Source organism: Podarcis tiliguerta (assembly GCF_965153285.1).
Source record: "Podarcis tiliguerta genome assembly, chromosome: 18".
In the NCBI taxonomy this organism is placed as follows: Eukaryota; Metazoa; Chordata; class Lepidosauria; order Squamata; family Lacertidae; genus Podarcis; species Podarcis tiliguerta.
This window is the reverse complement of record NC_139551.1, coordinates 2,979,629-2,996,211: the sequence shown is the minus strand read 5'-3', so window position 1 is coordinate 2,996,211 and position 16,583 is coordinate 2,979,629. Positions and strand designations below refer to the sequence as shown.

The window sequence follows — 16,583 nt, the reverse complement described above, 5'->3', positions numbered from 1 at the left end:
CACGACTAAACGACTCAACAACAACATCATTTGGGGTCAGTTTGCAAATTACCCAATGCCACAGATTCTTTTTCAGGATTTAGCTTTTTTTAGGATTTTATCCCAAAGTTGCTGAGCTTTTTTAAAGTTTTTTTTTTTACCCCAAGACATATACGACCACAGGGGCCAAAATAAATTGACCAGCAGGCCCGCGAAACGGACTTGGGACATGGCTGCCCTAAACGCAGCCTGCGCTTACACCGTTCCATTTAAAGCACAAAGCGGACTGCCGTGGTTCGGCCCACATCCGGAGCTACAACTCCCATCACCACGAAGCTACAGTTCCCGGGAATCTCTGGAAGGGACTGGCTTGGTGGAAGGCGCTTTGGATCTATGCCTGCCACTCCGTCCAATCTTCCGGATTGCAAAACCACCGCGAGTCGCCATGCTGGAAAGGTTTCAAAAACAATTGGGAGGCGGCGGTTTTCTGGTGCGTTCCCAAAACCCCAGACAGGAGACGTTTGGAAAGGGAGAGGGAAACAGAGAGAGAGAGAGAGAGGAGATTCTCTGCGGCGCGCGGGGGACGACGACTTTGGAGAAGCATTTCCAGGAATGAAAAATTTGGGAATGAGGAGGTGGACGTGAAGGATGCTAATCTTTCCAATCCAGAAGTTTAGGAGGGAGAGGGAAAGAGGAGCGCCGCGCGTCGCCAGCTGCGCCGCCTCTCGCTCCCATCGCGCGCAACGAGAGCGCACAGGCGTGCGCCACGACCCGGGAGGGCGCGTTATTGATGCTTCTCTTAACGATCCGGATTTGGCCGCATTCAGGCTGGCCTGGGGCGCAATACACTCCCCAGACACGTTACTGGCTGCCCTCGACACCGCCTCCCGTGGAGCTATGATTCAGACTGTTACAGACACCCTCACACACTTCAGAGAGAGAGAGAGAGAGAGAGGACGCGGGGAGAGGAGACGGCAGGGGGGTGCTTTTAAAAGGGGGACAAACACCCTCCCGGGAAGGCAGTGCCAAAGAGGACCCCGGATTATTCCCAAGCTAGGTGCCTGCTCTCTGCTGAGACTTCGCTCCTCCTTGGGAGGGACAAGAATCTGAACTTTCCTGGACGTTCCTAATTTTATTTCCCCCTGTGGATCTCTGCGCATCGCCATGAAGTTCTGCCTTCTGCTGCTGAGCGCGCTCTGCGCTGCCGGCGAGGGCTCCCTCTCAGGTAAGTACATTTTTGGGGAAATGGGGTGCCATGCTTTAAGCAACACCCCCAACCTCCTTTTCCTTCCAGGTTCCAGGTTTTAGGAGCCCAAGGAAACCCCGAGTTAGGTGGAGTGGTTTCCCAGGCCTCCCCGGGGACAAGGGAACGCGGGTGTTCCCCAAGAACCCCGGCGCTTAGAACGTCGGATGGGATGGAAAAGAGGGCGTCTAAGCATGTGCAGAGTGCGGGACTCAAGCAGGATCGCTGAATTAGTTTAAAAACTTTCGGCAGTCAGTCCCAACCCAGTTCTGACTCCCTGGAATGGATGTGGGTGGGCCGAATTATTATTATTAATAGTAGTAGTAGTAGTATACTGTGCTATTACATCATCATCATCATCATAAATAATAATAATAATAATAATAATAATAATAATAATAATAATAATAATAATACCCCGCCCATCTGGGCGGCTTCCAACAAAATATTAAAATACAGTAATGCATCAAACATTAAAAGATTCCCTAAAATTACAATATCAAAAACACCAAAAATTAATCAATTACCAGCCCAAGCTTTTAGGGGATTGCAGAAGGAGACTGTGATGATTTTTAAGGTGATAAGTCAAGGGATATGTTTTTAGTTGCGCGGGGGGTGGGGTGGGGTGTGGAGTTAAACTTATTTTAGTTCTGGTATGGTCACTGTTAAGAGGGTTTGAAAAGGAGAGGATAAAATATGCCCTCCATCCATTTAAAATGGTTTTAAAAGCAAGAGGTGGTTAGGAATTAAAGGGTGGTTTTTAATGATGCGCCCCCCGAGTTCTTGATTGTTAAAAAAAATTTCAATAAATTATCAATAATAAAAATAAATGACAGTGATTTAAGACTTTCGAGAAGCTGAAATAGACTAAAAACCGAATGAAACTTGCAGTGACTTTCTAAACATCGGGGGCGGCTCGTCTAAACAGAAAATGTATTCAGCGGGCGGCAGAAAGAGTGTGGCGAATGCGCCTACCTTATCTCAAGTGGCGGGGAGTTCCGAAGGTTTTCTCTAAAGTGATACAGCTGGGAAGTTTGGAAAGAAGCAATAGAATCGGAAGAGACTGTCATGGTTTGCACACATTTCATAGAATCATAGAATCAGTGCCTTAGTGACCATGTGCGTGGGTTTCTGCACATGAGCATTAAAGCGTCTATCTATTATTATTATTATTTTACACGCCAGACAGATCTGAACCCTTGACAAAGACGGTCCACGAAACTAGCTGCGTTTGTGGTGCCTCTAGCATGAATTTTCTCCGCTGAGATAACTGACGGCAAAATCTATGGCGCGATAATGCCAGGGTTGCGGGTTCGAACTCCATGCACGACACAGCTGTCTATTCCAGCGTTGCATGGGGGGAACTAGATGACTCCAACTCTGTGATTCTGTGACCGCACTTGGAACACTGCGTACGGCTCTGGTCGCCTCTCACCAAAAAGGATGCATTGTAGAGCTGGAAAAGTAACCTTTTTGTGTGTTTTTGTTGCATTCAAGAGGTGCAGAAACTTAATGCAAAAGCAGGTTTTGGGGGGCTCCTTTGGGGGGGTCAGGAATGCTTGGGCTTTGATTCCTGCATTGCGGAGGAAAAAATATTATTTTATTTTTTAAAAAATTATGTATATATTAAATTTCTACGCTGCCTTTCATCCGAGGACCGCAAGGCGGCTTACAACATAAAAGCGCAAAGATACGCAACGTACTAGCCAACAAAAGTAGAAGCCAGCAACAGTACCCCGCTGCCGCTGTTTGAAAAGCCGTATTTTCATAGAACTGTAGAGTTGCAAGGGAACCCAAAGGTCATTCAGCCTGACCCTCGGCAATGCAAGAATCTTATGCCCAATGTGGGGCTCACAGCCACAAACCTAAGATTAGGAGCCTCCTGTATTTTTGCTGCTGCAAAAAACCGCCCTGAGATGTGCAAATCGAATAAATTAATTAAATGAAGGAGCCCAAAGTCCTGGGAGGATGTAGGCTTGGAATTTAGGGTTGCCGGCGATAGATCGGAGGGTTCTGAGCAGTTGAATCTGTGCGTTTGCAAATTATGGGATGTTTTAAGCGAAAACATGCCTCCCTTTTGGGGAGGGGGGACCCTCGCATAGCGAGACTGGAATCCGAGCTCCCGAACCAGGTGGGGTTTTTGAAAAAGGAGACGCTTCCTTTGAAGTGGGGAAATTAATCTTTCAACAGGGCTTTACCTGCGGTCGAGACTCTTCTTCGAGTGAAATTGCACAAGACGTCCCTCTTTGATGGGAAGCGGGGGCCAAGTCAGACAGGCAGGCAGACAGACCTGCAGGCCAAATGCTTCATTTTATTTTATTCCCTCCACCTCCAGCAAAACGTCTAGAGTTTCAAAGCTCTCTTTGGGGTTGAGAGTTTCCTGCGGCCAAGAGAGGGCTTACTATCCTTGCTATAACAACAACAACAACTATTATTATTATTATTATTATTATTATTATTATTATTATTACCCCGCCCATCTGGCTAGGTTTCCCCAGCCGCTCTGGGCGGCTTCCAACAGAACCCTAAAATACAATAACCTATTAAACATTAAAAGCTTCCCTAAACAGGGCTGCCTTCAGATGTCTTCTAAAAGTTTGGTAGTTCGTTTTCTCTTTGACATCTGGTGGGAGGGCGTTCCACAGGGAAGGCGCCACCACCAAGAAGGCCCTCTGTCATTCGGTTGAATTGCTAGCACATTATTCTCCTGTCCCTTTCCTGAATTAAAGGGGGTTAGAACTGGGGAAATAGAAGTCCCCAGTGCGGACGATGCGGGTCAAATCCTATCATAGAATCAAAAGGGTTGGATCCTTGCAACACAGGAATTTCTTTGCGCCCCGTGTTGGACTCGAACCCACAACCGTGAGATTAAGAGTGTCAGGCTCTGCCGACTGAGCTACCCATGTTGGAGGGGGAAGGCAGGGTTTTTTTTGGGGGGGTTAGGCGCAGGGAGGCGATTGCGGTTATGCAGCCGCCCAAATACTGGGTGCGCTGCAAAGCCACCGGCTATCTTAACATGCCCAGAGGCTCACTTTTCATCCTGTGGCCTTAAACACCTAAGAAACCCCTCTCCTTGGCGGACGGCAACCTAGTCAGATAGGCAGGGTAATCATCATCATCATCATCTCTGCAAAAAAACCTTCCTCCACTCCCTAAGGGAGTCCATTTCACCATCAAACAGCTCTTACTATCAGAAAGCAATGTTGACTTTGAGTCAGATGCTCCCTCCTCGTAACGTGGAGCCACGGGTTCGAGTCCTGCCCTCCAGAGCAGGAGGAAACAAGCTTCCTGTTTTTTCATGGCACAGCCCTGCAGTTGCTTAAGATTTAAAGGAGTCATATAACAATAGAATTGTAGAGTTGGAATGTGCCCCCAGGGGTCATCTAGCTAGCCCAACTCTGACTGTAATTCCGGGACTGTCCCAGGAAAACCGGGACACTTGGAGGAGGGTGCGTCGTTGCAGAGGGTTGGCTGGATGACCTTTGGGTGTAAAACCCCCAAATCTTTGATTCTGTGAATCTGCCGAGACCTTGGCAGGTTGGCAGAGCCAGCCAGGCGTGTTCTGCCATCTGCAGAACCATGAGGACCAGCGGCTTCAAAATTAAATAGCTCTCCAATTAAAAAGGTTCTGGAAGGTGTCCTCGCTGCTGATTGTTATAGGAATTCTAAGGTCTTATATATATAATAAATGTTCATAAACGTACAAGGCAAACACATACATAAGTCTATAAACCACCTGTCTGCAATAGTAAAGGTAAAGGTAAAGGGACCCCTGACCATTAGGTCCAGTCGTGGCCGACTCTGGGGTTGCGGCGCTCATCTCGCTTTATTGGCCGAGGGAGCCAGCGTACAGCTTCCGGGTCATGTGGCCAGCAGGACTAAGCCGCTTCTGGCGAACCAGAGCAGCGCATGGAAATGCTGTTTACCTTCCCGCTGGAGCGGTACCTATTTATTCTACTTGCACTTGGACGTTCTTTCGAACTGCTAGGTTGGCAGGAGCAGGGTCCGAGCAACGGGAGCTCACCCCTTCATTGCGGGGATTCGAACCGCCGACCTTCTGATCGGCAAGTCCTAGGCTCTGTGGGTCAACCCACAGCGCCACCCGCGTCCCTGTGTCTGCAATAATACAGGAGAGCAATCCTGAAGCTGTTTTGACTCTCCCAAATTGACCTCAAATATTTCTCTGCAAGGAGGAAGGAAACGGGGAAAGCTTTCCAATGGTCTTTGGACTGTAGGGGCTTACACCTCCCTTTGCAAATTGTTGTTGTTTAGTCGTTTAGCCGTGTCCAACTCTTCGTGACCCCCTGGACCAGAGCACGCCAGGCCCTCCTGTCTTCCACTGCCTCCCACAGTTTGGTCAAACTCATGCTGGTAGCTTCGAGAACACTGTCCCACCATCTCGTCCTCCGTCGTCCCCTTCTCCTTGTGCCCTCCATCTTTCCCAACATCAGGGTCTTTTCCAGGGAGTCTTCTCTTCTCATGGCCAAAGTCTTGGAGCCTCAGCTTCAGGATCTGTCCTTCCAGTGAGCACTCAGGGCTGATTTCCTCCAGAATGGAGAGGTTTGATCTTCTTGCAGTCCATGGGACTCTGCAGAGTCTCCTCCAGCACCAAAATTCAAAAGCATCCATTCTTCGGCGATCAGCCTTCTTTATGGTCCAGCTCTCACTTCCATACATCACTACTGGGAAAGCCAGAGCTTGAACTATACGGACCTTTGTTGGCAAAGTGATGTCTGTACTAGTTTGCAAATACAGTCTGGAAAGTATCTGTCAAGCTCAGCAAAGTTATCAATATGCCTAAGAGATTCAGGAACTAAGTGTTTACCATCTCCAAGGCATGGCCAGGTTACCCAGAAAAGGCAATTGATAAGGCTTGATGGGGTATCCTGGCAGACAGGAGAGAAGCAACACACTCCCATTTCTGCTGGGGACCACCTCTTTCTGTGATGTATGTGTGATGTTTTGGGGGGTGGTCTTGATGCAGGTGGCACTGTGGGTTAAACTACAGAGCCTAGGACTTGCCGATCAGAAGGTCGGCGGTTCGAATCCCCACAAGGACGGGGTGAACTCCCGTTGTTCGGTCCCTGCTCCTGCCAACCTAGCAGTTTAATGGTCAGGCCTCCCTTTACCTTTACCTTGAGCTACAGGGCAGGTAATTTCAAAAGTCTATATAAGAGCTTGCACACCAATGTTCTGGGTTCCTCTCCCCCCTCCCTGCGTGGGGTGAGCGGAGGACCCTGTTGCAACAGATTAAGAAAGATCAGGCTTACTGGCTGCTTTGCTTCTCAATATTTTCTGGTTGGCCTCTGTTATTCTCTCTGACCGATGGAGAACCTTCTTAAGGACTCTATATGGGCTCTTGGATACACCATAAGTTTTTTCTTATAACATTGGCCTGTTATTTTCTCCTACTGATAGGGAACTGTTAACGGAGAAATCTGAGGGCTCCCTTGGACAAAAAAACAAGGACACCAGCCAGGAATACCAGAGCAAAACAGCAGCCAGTAGGCTTGGTCTTTATTGAAGACTGTCGCGACAGGACGCCCACCTGCCACCAGGTGGAACAAGATGGAAGCCCCAAACAAAAGAGAACCCAAACTTTTATTAGCTGCTAATCCCCATGTTACAGCCCCCCAACTACATCACTAATACATCACGGTTGCATCATGAAAGGGGAGGTCTGGTGGCCGTAATCTGAGCATCCTGGACCCTGCCCCATGGTTCCCCTCGCCCTCCACCAAACACCCATCAAGTGAAACAAAAAAGATATTTACATTTCTCTGTTTCCCAGCCAAGTTCATCACACCCTTTTGTCTTCATCTGGGTTTGTTATTTCTGGCATGGCTACCTGTCTGGCACTCAGGTATCAGGAGGCCAGGGATTATCCCTCAGGCAGAGGGGCTGCTGAGGAGCTGAGCTCACCTGTCTAGATAAATTTCTGAAGTTTCCCCAGTGAGCCAGTACACCGGTACATTTATCAGTGATTCTTACATTTGGTATTGTGCAGCAAAGCCCTTTTGAATAGATAGGAAGAAACTGCGATGAAGTGTTTTGTGGGGCAAATCGCAAAAGTCACAAAAGCGATTGTGCTGGTTTTGGTAGTGGGCTGCATGTGCGTGATATCTGCTGGAGGGGCAACCCCCCCCCAAAAAACCTATACATAAATTCCTGCAACAGAACCTCCATAAGGACTCCGTACAGGTTCTTGGATACCCCATAAGGGAAAAAAGAGCAGTTTTTTCTTATAACACTGAGAAAGGGCACCTCTCCTGAACTGAGGAGCCTTGGGGGTGGGATGGGGAAGCTCCCCCCCCCTCCTGAAACGTGGGAGTGTCTGGGGCACCCCAGACAGGAATGGCCCGGGGGGCTTTGCTCTCCAAAAAAATGAACGATTCGTTCACCAGATTAAGGAACAAACAGCCTTTTGAATCGGCTGCCAGCTGGCTGGCTGCTTTGCCGCAGGCTGTCTTGGGTAGTACTTTTTTTTCGGGGGGGGGGGGTTAGGTTTGAGGATGCCATGAGCACTGGGGGGGGGGGCAAATCAGAAGTCCCAGACAGACCTCACACGCTCAGGCCTGATCTTTCACTCCAAGAGCCAAACAAAGCACAGTTTGTCTGTCCAGGGGGTTTGGGGGGGGGGCGAAGAAGAGATCAGGTTTGTTGTGGGTGGGGGGCAATAATGAGGGGGTCAGCCCTCGCCAGCTTGTTTTGAAGGTCTGCGGCGAGCGAGGTCCCCGCAGGGTCTCCAACCCCCTGCAATGTCGGCCCGAGTCAGAACTCGAACCCGCGACTTTGAGATTCAGAGTCTAATGCTCTATGCTCAACAACTCCCAGTCTAGAATTGCAGCCTTTTTTTGTTTTATATCAGGGGTCAGCAAACTTTTTCAGCAGGGGGCTGGTCCACCGTCCCTCAGACCTTGTGGGGGGCCAGACTATATTTTGTGGGGGGGAATGAACGAATGTTGTTTTATGGGCATTCGGCAGCTGTGACGACAGAATGCTGGTCTAAGTCACGTAAGCTGGCCAGTCATGTGGCGGTGAGTTCCGCGAGCTAACCAATCTCTTAAGAGCCGATATTCCGTTCTAACGGCCCCTTTTCCCCAAACAGGCGGCATCTGCTGGCTGCAGCAAGGGCGCGAGGCGAAATGCACCATGATCGTCCGGACCGGCGTGAGCTGGGAGGAGTGTTGCGCCAACGGCAGCACGGACATGGCCTGGTCAAATGCCTCACACCCAGACAACAAGATCAGCCTCCTCCGGATCCTGGGGCTCGTGACCTGTCACCCTTGCAAAGGTAGAGGGCCTTTTTAAAAAAAATATATGCAAGGGGCCACCACTATGAAGGTGCCGTGGAAGCTGGGAGCCAGCAGTAGGTGGCGCCAGAGCAAAGGGGAAAAAGTCAGGCAGGTGGAGCTCTTTGGCAGAGGGCAGACTACAGCGGCAAATAAAATGTTTCAACTGTCTTTTAGAAGCATTTTCATTTGGTTTTACGAAACAGAAAAATTACGACAAGGCCAGCTGCATAACCGTCTATTGAGATTTCTCTGAAATGGCTTCCCACCATCGCATCTTCAACTGCATATTATTTCATAATCCACATATTAACTCTCCGTATTATTCATAGCATTTGCTCTTAAAATCCTGCTAATGTTTTTATTTGCTTTGCAGCGATCGTTTTTAAGTGTGTTTTAAGCGCATTGTGCTAATCTGACACTAGGTGGCGGTGGCGAGCTAATGGCAAATTCAATTTATATATTTTGAAATGTGTGTTGTTGTTTTAAAAAAAGCATCTTCACGGTGTGTGAGTGTGTGTGTGTGTTAATATATATATATATGCATAAGGTAAAGCTAAAGGGACCCCTGACCGTTAGGTCCAGTTGTGGACGACTCTGGGGTTGCGGCGCTCATCTTGCTTTATTGGCCGAGGGAGCCGGCGTACAGCTTCCGGGTCATGTGGCCAGCAGGACTAAGCCGCTTCTGGTGAACCAGAGCAGCGCACGGAAACGCTGTTTACCTTCCCGCCGGAGTGGTAGCTACTGTATTTTTTGCTCTATAAGACTCACGTTTTCCCTCCTAAAAAGTAAGGGGAAATGTGTGTGCGTCTTATGGAGCGAATGCAGGCTGCGCAGCTATCCCAGAAGCCAGAACAGCAAGAGGGATTGCTGCTTTCGCTGCGCAGCGATCCCTCTTGCTGTTCTGGCTTTTGAGATTCAGAATATTTTTTTTCTTGTTTTTCTCCTCCAAAAATTAGGTGCGTCTTGTGTCCGGATTTTCACTGTTTGAAATACGGCAACCCTAGATTTGGTTCTTTGCGCCCTCCTTTTGGGGCAGGACGCTGCCGGGAAAACGGGCGCTGCTTTTTCCCACCCCCAGACTTGCCTTGGGGGGGTGACATTTTCCCAGACAGCCAGAGAGAGCCCACCCACGTCTCAAAGGGGGGGGGGACTGTGCGTCTCGCCCCTCTCCCAACTCTGCCAGACTTTTAATTTTGCCCTGGGGTGACCCTCCAACATAATGCCCCCGTCTGTCTCCTGAGACTCTCCCTCCTTCCCCACAGAGACAAGGGGCTCCCCCCATCTCGGCTGCCTCCCCCAGACAGATCCTTCCCTCTCTCTGACTTGTTGTTTTCATGTCACGGAAGCCGGCGAAGGAACAGGGGCGTCTATTGTGCGAGAAAAAGCTCTCCGTGGAAAGTCTTGGGGGAAAAACTCCCCTCTCCTGCAAAACCCAAGTTTTCAGGCACATCCTTGCAAACCCCAGTTTTGCAGACCCTCCAACTTGTCCCGGGGGTGTCATGAGGACTGCAATCTTGCGTCGTTTTTAAGAGAAGCGTGGAATTTTAGGGAATCCTTGGGTCATCAAACCAATGGAATGCAGGAATCTCAACGGGAAAATCCCGGCCTCTTGGCCATCTGACCTCTGCTTAAATACCAGACCCTCCAAGTGTCCCTATTTTCCACGGACAGTCCCGGATTCAGAGAAGCTGTCCCGGTTTCTGATCTGACCCCGGAACATCCTGCTTTTCCTTAGGATGTCCCTATTTTCAGGGGAGAAACGTTGGAGGGGATGGAATAGGACGTCCCTATTTTCAGAGGAGAAACGTTGGAGGGGATGGAATAGGACGTCCCTATTTTCATGGGAGAAACGTTGGAGGGGATGGAATAGGACGTTCCTATTTTCAGAGGAGAAACGTTGGAGGGGATGGAATAGGACGTCCCTCTTTACAGGGGAGAAACGTTGGAGGGGATGGAATAGGACGTCCCTCTTTACAGGGGAGAAACGTTGGAGGGGATGGAATAGGACGTCCCTATTTTCAGAGGAGAAACGTTGGAGGGGATGGAATAGGATGTCCCTCTTTTCAGGGGAAAAACGTTGGAGGGGATGGAATAGGACGTCCCTCTTTTCAGGGGAGAAACGGTGGAGGGGATGGAATAGGACGTCCCTATTTTCAGGGGAGAAACATTGGAGGGGATGGAATAGGACGTCCCTCTTTTCAGGGGAGAAACGTTGGAGGGGATGGAATAGGACGTCCCTATTTTCAGGGGAGAAACGTTGGAGGGGATGGAATAGGACGTCCCTATTTTCAGGGGAGAAACGTTGGAGGGGACGGAATAGGACGTCTCTATTTTCAGGGGAGAAACGTTGGAGGGGACGGAATAGGACGTCTCTATTTTCAGGGGAGAAACGTTGGAGGGGATGGAATAGGACGTCCCTATTTTCATCAAAGAAACATTGGAGGGGATGGAATAGAATGTCCCTATTTTCAGGGGAGAAACGTTGGAGGGGATGGAGTTATCCGACCCCCGAGCCGCCTGAAGGCAATCCTGTATAGGGAAGGTATTTTTAAAAATGTTTAATGTTTTGTTACATTTTTTATATATGTTGGAAGCTACCCAGAGTGGCTGGGGCAACCCAGTAAGTTGTGTGGGGTATAAATAGTAAAATTATCATGATGGAACGGGACGCCCCTATTGTCATTGGAGAAATGTTGGAGGGTACGATTTTGCTTCTCTCCGTTTCCTTTTGCTTTCTGCAGATTTTAATTTAACTGCTCTGCCGTGCTTCAGATGAATAATAATAATAATAAAGGTAAAGGTAAAGGTACCCTTGCCCGTACGGGCCAGTCGTGTCCGACTCTAGGGTTGTGCGCCCATCTCACTTAAGAGGCCGGGGGCCAGCGCTGTCCGGAGACACTTCCGGGTCACGTGGCCAGCGTGACAAAGCTGCTCTGGCGAGCCGGCACAAGCGCAGCACACGGAAACGCCGTTTACCTTCCCGCTATAAAGCGGTCCCTATTTATCTACTTGCACCCGGGAGTGCTTTCGAACTGCTAGGTGGGCAGGAGCTGGGACCGAAAGACGGGAGCTCACTCCGCCGCGGGGATTCGAACCGCCGACCATACGGTCAGCAAGCCCTAGGCACTGAGGTTTTACCCACAGCGCCACCCGCGTCCCATAATAATAATAACCACCTCTCAATTCCTCCTTCCTCAGAGAGCTGCGAAGGGGTGGACTGTGGTCCGGGAAAAGTCTGCAAAATGAAATATGGACGCCCACACTGTAGCTGCGCCCCAGATTGCACCAACCTGTCCCGGAAACTTCAGGTGTGTGGATCCGATGGCTTCACCTACCGAGACGAATGTGAGCTTCTGACAGCAAAATGCAGAGGACAACCCGACCTGGAAGTCATGTATCAAGGCCGGTGCAAAAGTAAGCTTTTCTCCCTGCTACAAACTCCCACCACGGGCATCTTCCAAAGTTTGACTAACGAAAAACACAAGCGCTCTAGAAACTATGGTTTGTTAAACCCAACCGCAAATGGTCCGGCAGGTTATCGGACAAACCGTGGCTTGCGCCAACACAGTCGTACCTTGGTTCTCAAATGTAATCCATTCTGGGAGTCCGTTCGATGTCTGAAAATGTTCGAAAACTGAGGCACGGCTTACGGTCGGCTGCGGGAGCTTCCAGCGTTCAATCGGAAGGCAAGTCGGATGTTCGGCTTCCGAAAAACGTCCTCAAACCGGAACACTCACTTCCGGGTTTGCGGCGTTCGTTTAAAAGCCAGGGATGGATTAATCCGTTCTGCATTCCTTTCTATGGGAAAGCAGCGCACCTTGGTTTTGGAACGCTTTGGTTTCGGAACAGACTTCCGGAACGGATTAAGTTTGAGAACCAAGGTACTGCTGTATTGAGTAGAATTTCATGACAGAAAGCGGGGACAGCTCGCCCAAAGTTCCAGCTGATCTTGATCCTTGGACTACTGCAATGTGCTCTCTGTGGGGCTCCCTTTGAAGGTGACCTGGAAACTACAACTAGTCCAGAATGCGGCAGCTAGACTGGGGACTGGGAGTGGCCGCTGAGACCATATAACACCGGTCTTGAAAGACCTACACTGGTTCCCAGTATGTTTCCAAGCACAATTCAAAGTGTTGGTGCTGACCTTGAAAGCCCTAAACGGCCTCGGTCCAGTATATCTGAAGGAGCGTCTCCACCCCCATCGTTCTGCCCGGACGCTGAGGTCCAGAACCGAGGGCCTTCTGGCAGTTCCCTCACTGTGAGAAGTGAGGTTACAGGGAACCAGGCAGAGGGCCTTCTCAGTGGTGGCGCCCTCCCTGTGGAACGCCCTCCCACAAGATGTCAAAGAGAACAACAACTACCAGACTTTTAGAAGACATCTGAAGGCAGCCCTGTTTAGGGAAGTTTTTAAATGTTTGATTATCTTTTTAATATTTTGTTGGAAGCCGCCCATAGTGGCTGGGGAAGCCCAGCCCGATGGGTGGGGTATAAATTATAAATAATCATTATTATTATTATTTCTCTGATGTGTGTGTGTGTGTCCCCTTGTGCAGAATCATGCTCCACGGTCGTGTGTCCCGGAACCCACACGTGTGTCGTGGACCAGACTGCCAGCGCCCACTGCGTTATGTGCCGGGCCGCCCCTTGCCCGGACCCCACCGACATTGACCATGCGATCTGCGGGAACAACAATGTCACGTACCCCTCCACCTGCCATCTCCGAAGAGCCACCTGCTTCCTGGGGCGGTCCATTGGCGTCCGACATTATGGAAGCTGCACAGGTAAGTTCCCCCCCGGGGTTGGGACCCGAAACTCTGTTTGGCATGGTTTCAGCCCCAGTGTGTCTAGGGTCTCAAACCTCAGCGAGTTAGGGGTTTCCCCTGCAGGGTACTAATAATAATAATAATACAGTGGTGCCTCGCAAGACGAAAAGAATTCGTTCCGCGAGTCTCTTCGTCTAGCGGTTTTTTCGTCTTGCGAAGCAACCCTATTAGCGGATTAGCGCTATTAGCGGTTTAGCGGCTATTAAAGGTTTAAGGGATTAGCGGATTAGCTGCTAAAAGGCTATTAGCAGCTTAGCGCCTTAGGAAAAGGGGGTGGGGAGCGAAAAACCCCCTCAAGAATCGCAAGACATTTTCGTCTTGCGAAGCAAGCCCATAGAGAATTCGTCCTGCGAAGCACCTCTGAAAACGGAAAACCCTTTCGTCTAGCGGGCTTTCCGTCTTGCGAGGCATTCGTCTTGCGGGGCACCACTGTAATGATGATAATAATAATAATAATAATAATAATAATAATAATAATAATAATTTATTGTTTATACCCTGCCCATCTGGCTGGGTTTCCAGAGCCACTCTGGGCGGCTTCCAACAAAACACAATAACCTATTAAACATTAAAAGCTTCCCTAAACAGGGCTGCCTTCAGATGTCTTCTAAACGTTTGGTAGTTATTTTTCTCTTTGACATCTGACGGGAGGGCATTCCACAGGGCGGGCGCCACCACCGAGAAGGCCCTCTGCCTGGTTCCCTGTAACTTGGCTTCTCGTAGCGAGTGAACCACCAGAAGGCCCTCGGAGCTGGACCTCAGCGTCCGGGCAGAACGATGGGGGTGGAGACGCTCCTTCAGGTATACTGGGCTGTTTAGGGCTTTCAAGGTCAGCACCAACACTCTGAATTGTGCTCGGAAACGTACTGGGAGCCAGTGTAGGTTATGTGGTCTCGGCGGCTGCTCCCAGTCACCAGTCTAGCTGCCACATTTTGGATGAGTTGTAGTTTCCGGGTCACCTTCAAAGGTAACAGGACCGGTGGTCAGGGATGATGGGAATTGTAGTCCCAAACATCAGGAGGGCCGGAGTTTGCTTATGCCTGGCTTAGGGCCTCATCAGACCTAAATCCGGTCCTGTTTGTGGGATATCTTTGGGAGAATAAAAAACTCTACACAGATCCGGAGGCCCTAAGGTGGTTGGATGGTGCCTTGTCCGCCTCTTTCTGGCCACCAAGCTGTCTTGCTCTGTTATCCTTTAGACCCCCATTAGCAATTCCCCCAATTGTAGCTGTGGGAGGGGCAAACTACAGTTCCCATAATTCTGTTGGGTGTTGGAGGAATTTTGCCTCCAGATTGTAAGTTCTTTGCGGGCAGAGAGGCCTGACTTCTGCATCCGCCGCCCACGCTGACGGTGCCGTTCTGTGCAAATCCTGAATTTTGCCCTCTCCTCTTTTGATTTCTCCCGTAGCTCCGAACCGATACCCGCTGGACACAGATGAAGCCGAGGAAAACTACATCTGAACCTGCCGTTGTGATCTATCCGACTCCCGACGACACGCCTGGGGCATTATCTGTTAACGATGTACAGACCGTATATATCTGATATTTATTAAGACCAAAAGACGACGACAGCCTTATTTATATATATATATAGACAGATAGATAGATATCTCGGCTGATGTCACCTAAGCATATCTGCCCCAGTTTTTCCTCCTCATCCTCCTTTTGGGCACCCCCCACTCTGCAGAATTCTCCTCCAATAGTGCGGTGGGAGATCTACTCCACATTGTGAGAGCGAGGGGGAAGCCAGGACTGCAGTTCTTGAGGTCTAGCAGCTTAGCTCAGATCAGTATGGGGTTCTCTGCTCTCTACTTGCCTCTCGGCAACACCCTATCCCTGCCCTAAAATCCTGCGGGAGGTTTTTCGCTGTGCTGAGCGGAAAATTCAGGCCCTGCCCCAACTCCCGAAGCTGCGTCGTTTGTTAACATCCCGTTGCTGACTCTTCCCACAAACATTCCGTGACATCACAGAGATCAAGCCAATCGGCACACTTTGGGGCGGGAACTCACCCAGACAAATTACCAGTTTTTAGCCTTTAAAAATATATACTTATATATCTCTCTCTAATTTAAATTCACCACTATGGTCACACCGAGTGCCTCATAAGCTGGGTGTTGTTGTTGTTGTTTTTAAAAAAGATGTTGTTTCTTGTTCTCTTTCTACATTTTTTAAAAAAGCCTATTTTCTATAAAAACAAGAACAAAAAATACCTTTGTGTCCCGATCTCTTTACACGTTTCTTTTACCTGTCCGATTATTATGATGATTATTATTAATGATTGGTTGAAATTAAATTTATCCACGGTCCTTCATCCGGTGATCACCGAGTGGTTTGCAACACAATCTCATTTATAACCACCCTCTAAGTTAAAATAGCAGCCGGCGAACGACAGATTAAAACCCAAAGCAACTTTCTAAATGTATTTATAAGATGGGCAAGCATGTCTAAACAAAAACGTGGTGGTTTTTTGGGGCAGGTGCCGAAAAGAGGACTCTGAGGACGCCTGCCTGATATCCAGTGGTAGGTAGTTCCAAAGTTTAGGCTGGCAGGAAAACAGGCTGGCTCACTGTTTTAGGAATGTATCCAGCTAAATTCTGCTACGGAGACATTGACATGGATGGAGCTGTGTTAGTCGTAGCCATTAGCTTCAGTAGGATTACTCTGAGGAGAAGCTAGCGTTGGCTAGAGCCCTTAGGCCCCATTTGATTCACTCACCTGTAATTTGGTGTGTGGGTGAAGAAGGAAGGAAAGAAAGAAAGAAAGAAAGAAAGAAAGAAAGAAAGAAAGAAAGAAAGAAAGAAGAGAGGAAGGAAGGAAGGAAGGAAGGAAGGAGAGAGAGGAAGGAAGGAAGGAAGGAAGGAAGGAAGGAGAGAAAGAAAAGGAAGGAAGGAAGGAAGGAAGGAAGGAAGGAAGGAAGGAAGGAAGGGAAAGATAGATAGATCCGGCTATCAGCGTGTTTTTACATGAGTAGAATGTGTGCTTTTATTTAAAATGAATTTCTGGGTTATTTGTGGGGCATAGGAATTCGTTCATTTCCCGCAAAAAATATAGTCCGGCCCCCCACAATTTCTTTTTTTTTTTAAAATAATATTTTATTATGCTTTTCCATAACATTACAAAAAGAAAAAAGAAAAATACAAAAATACAAAACTAAAAAAACACTTAAAAACAACTCAATCTTTCATAACATATCATATCTTGCATTCGCTTGTTTCCCGGACCTCCCCTCCCCTCCCCTCTTTG

At 48.9% G+C, this 16,583-nt stretch overlaps 1 protein-coding gene across 1 annotated transcript; it reads left to right on the top strand.

Moving 5' to 3' along the window:
• Positions 1-652: 652 nt before the first annotated feature.
• Positions 653-15,468, top strand: FSTL3 (follistatin like 3). Its single transcript, XM_083421926.1, has 5 exons — positions 653-1,204; positions 8,331-8,516; positions 11,716-11,931; positions 13,071-13,298; positions 14,749-15,468. The coding sequence occupies exons 1-5, from the start codon at positions 1,144-1,146 to the stop codon at positions 14,799-14,801; spliced, it is 744 nt and encodes a 247-aa protein (XP_083278052.1). The 5' UTR covers positions 653-1,143; the 3' UTR covers positions 14,802-15,468.
• Positions 15,469-16,583: the final 1,115 nt, after the last annotated feature.

Coding starts and splice junctions, on each gene's coding strand:
- FSTL3 (XM_083421926.1), top strand. CDS start 1,144: ATGAAGTTCTGCCTTCTGCTGCTGAGCGCGCTCTGCGCTGCCGGCGAG. Junction 8,517..11,715: donor GACCTGTCACCCTTGCAAAG/GTAGAGGGCCTT, acceptor CTCCTTCCTCAG/AGAGCTGCGAAGGGGTGGAC. Junction 13,299..14,748: donor ACATTATGGAAGCTGCACAG/GTAAGTTCCCCC, acceptor TTTCTCCCGTAG/CTCCGAACCGATACCCGCTG.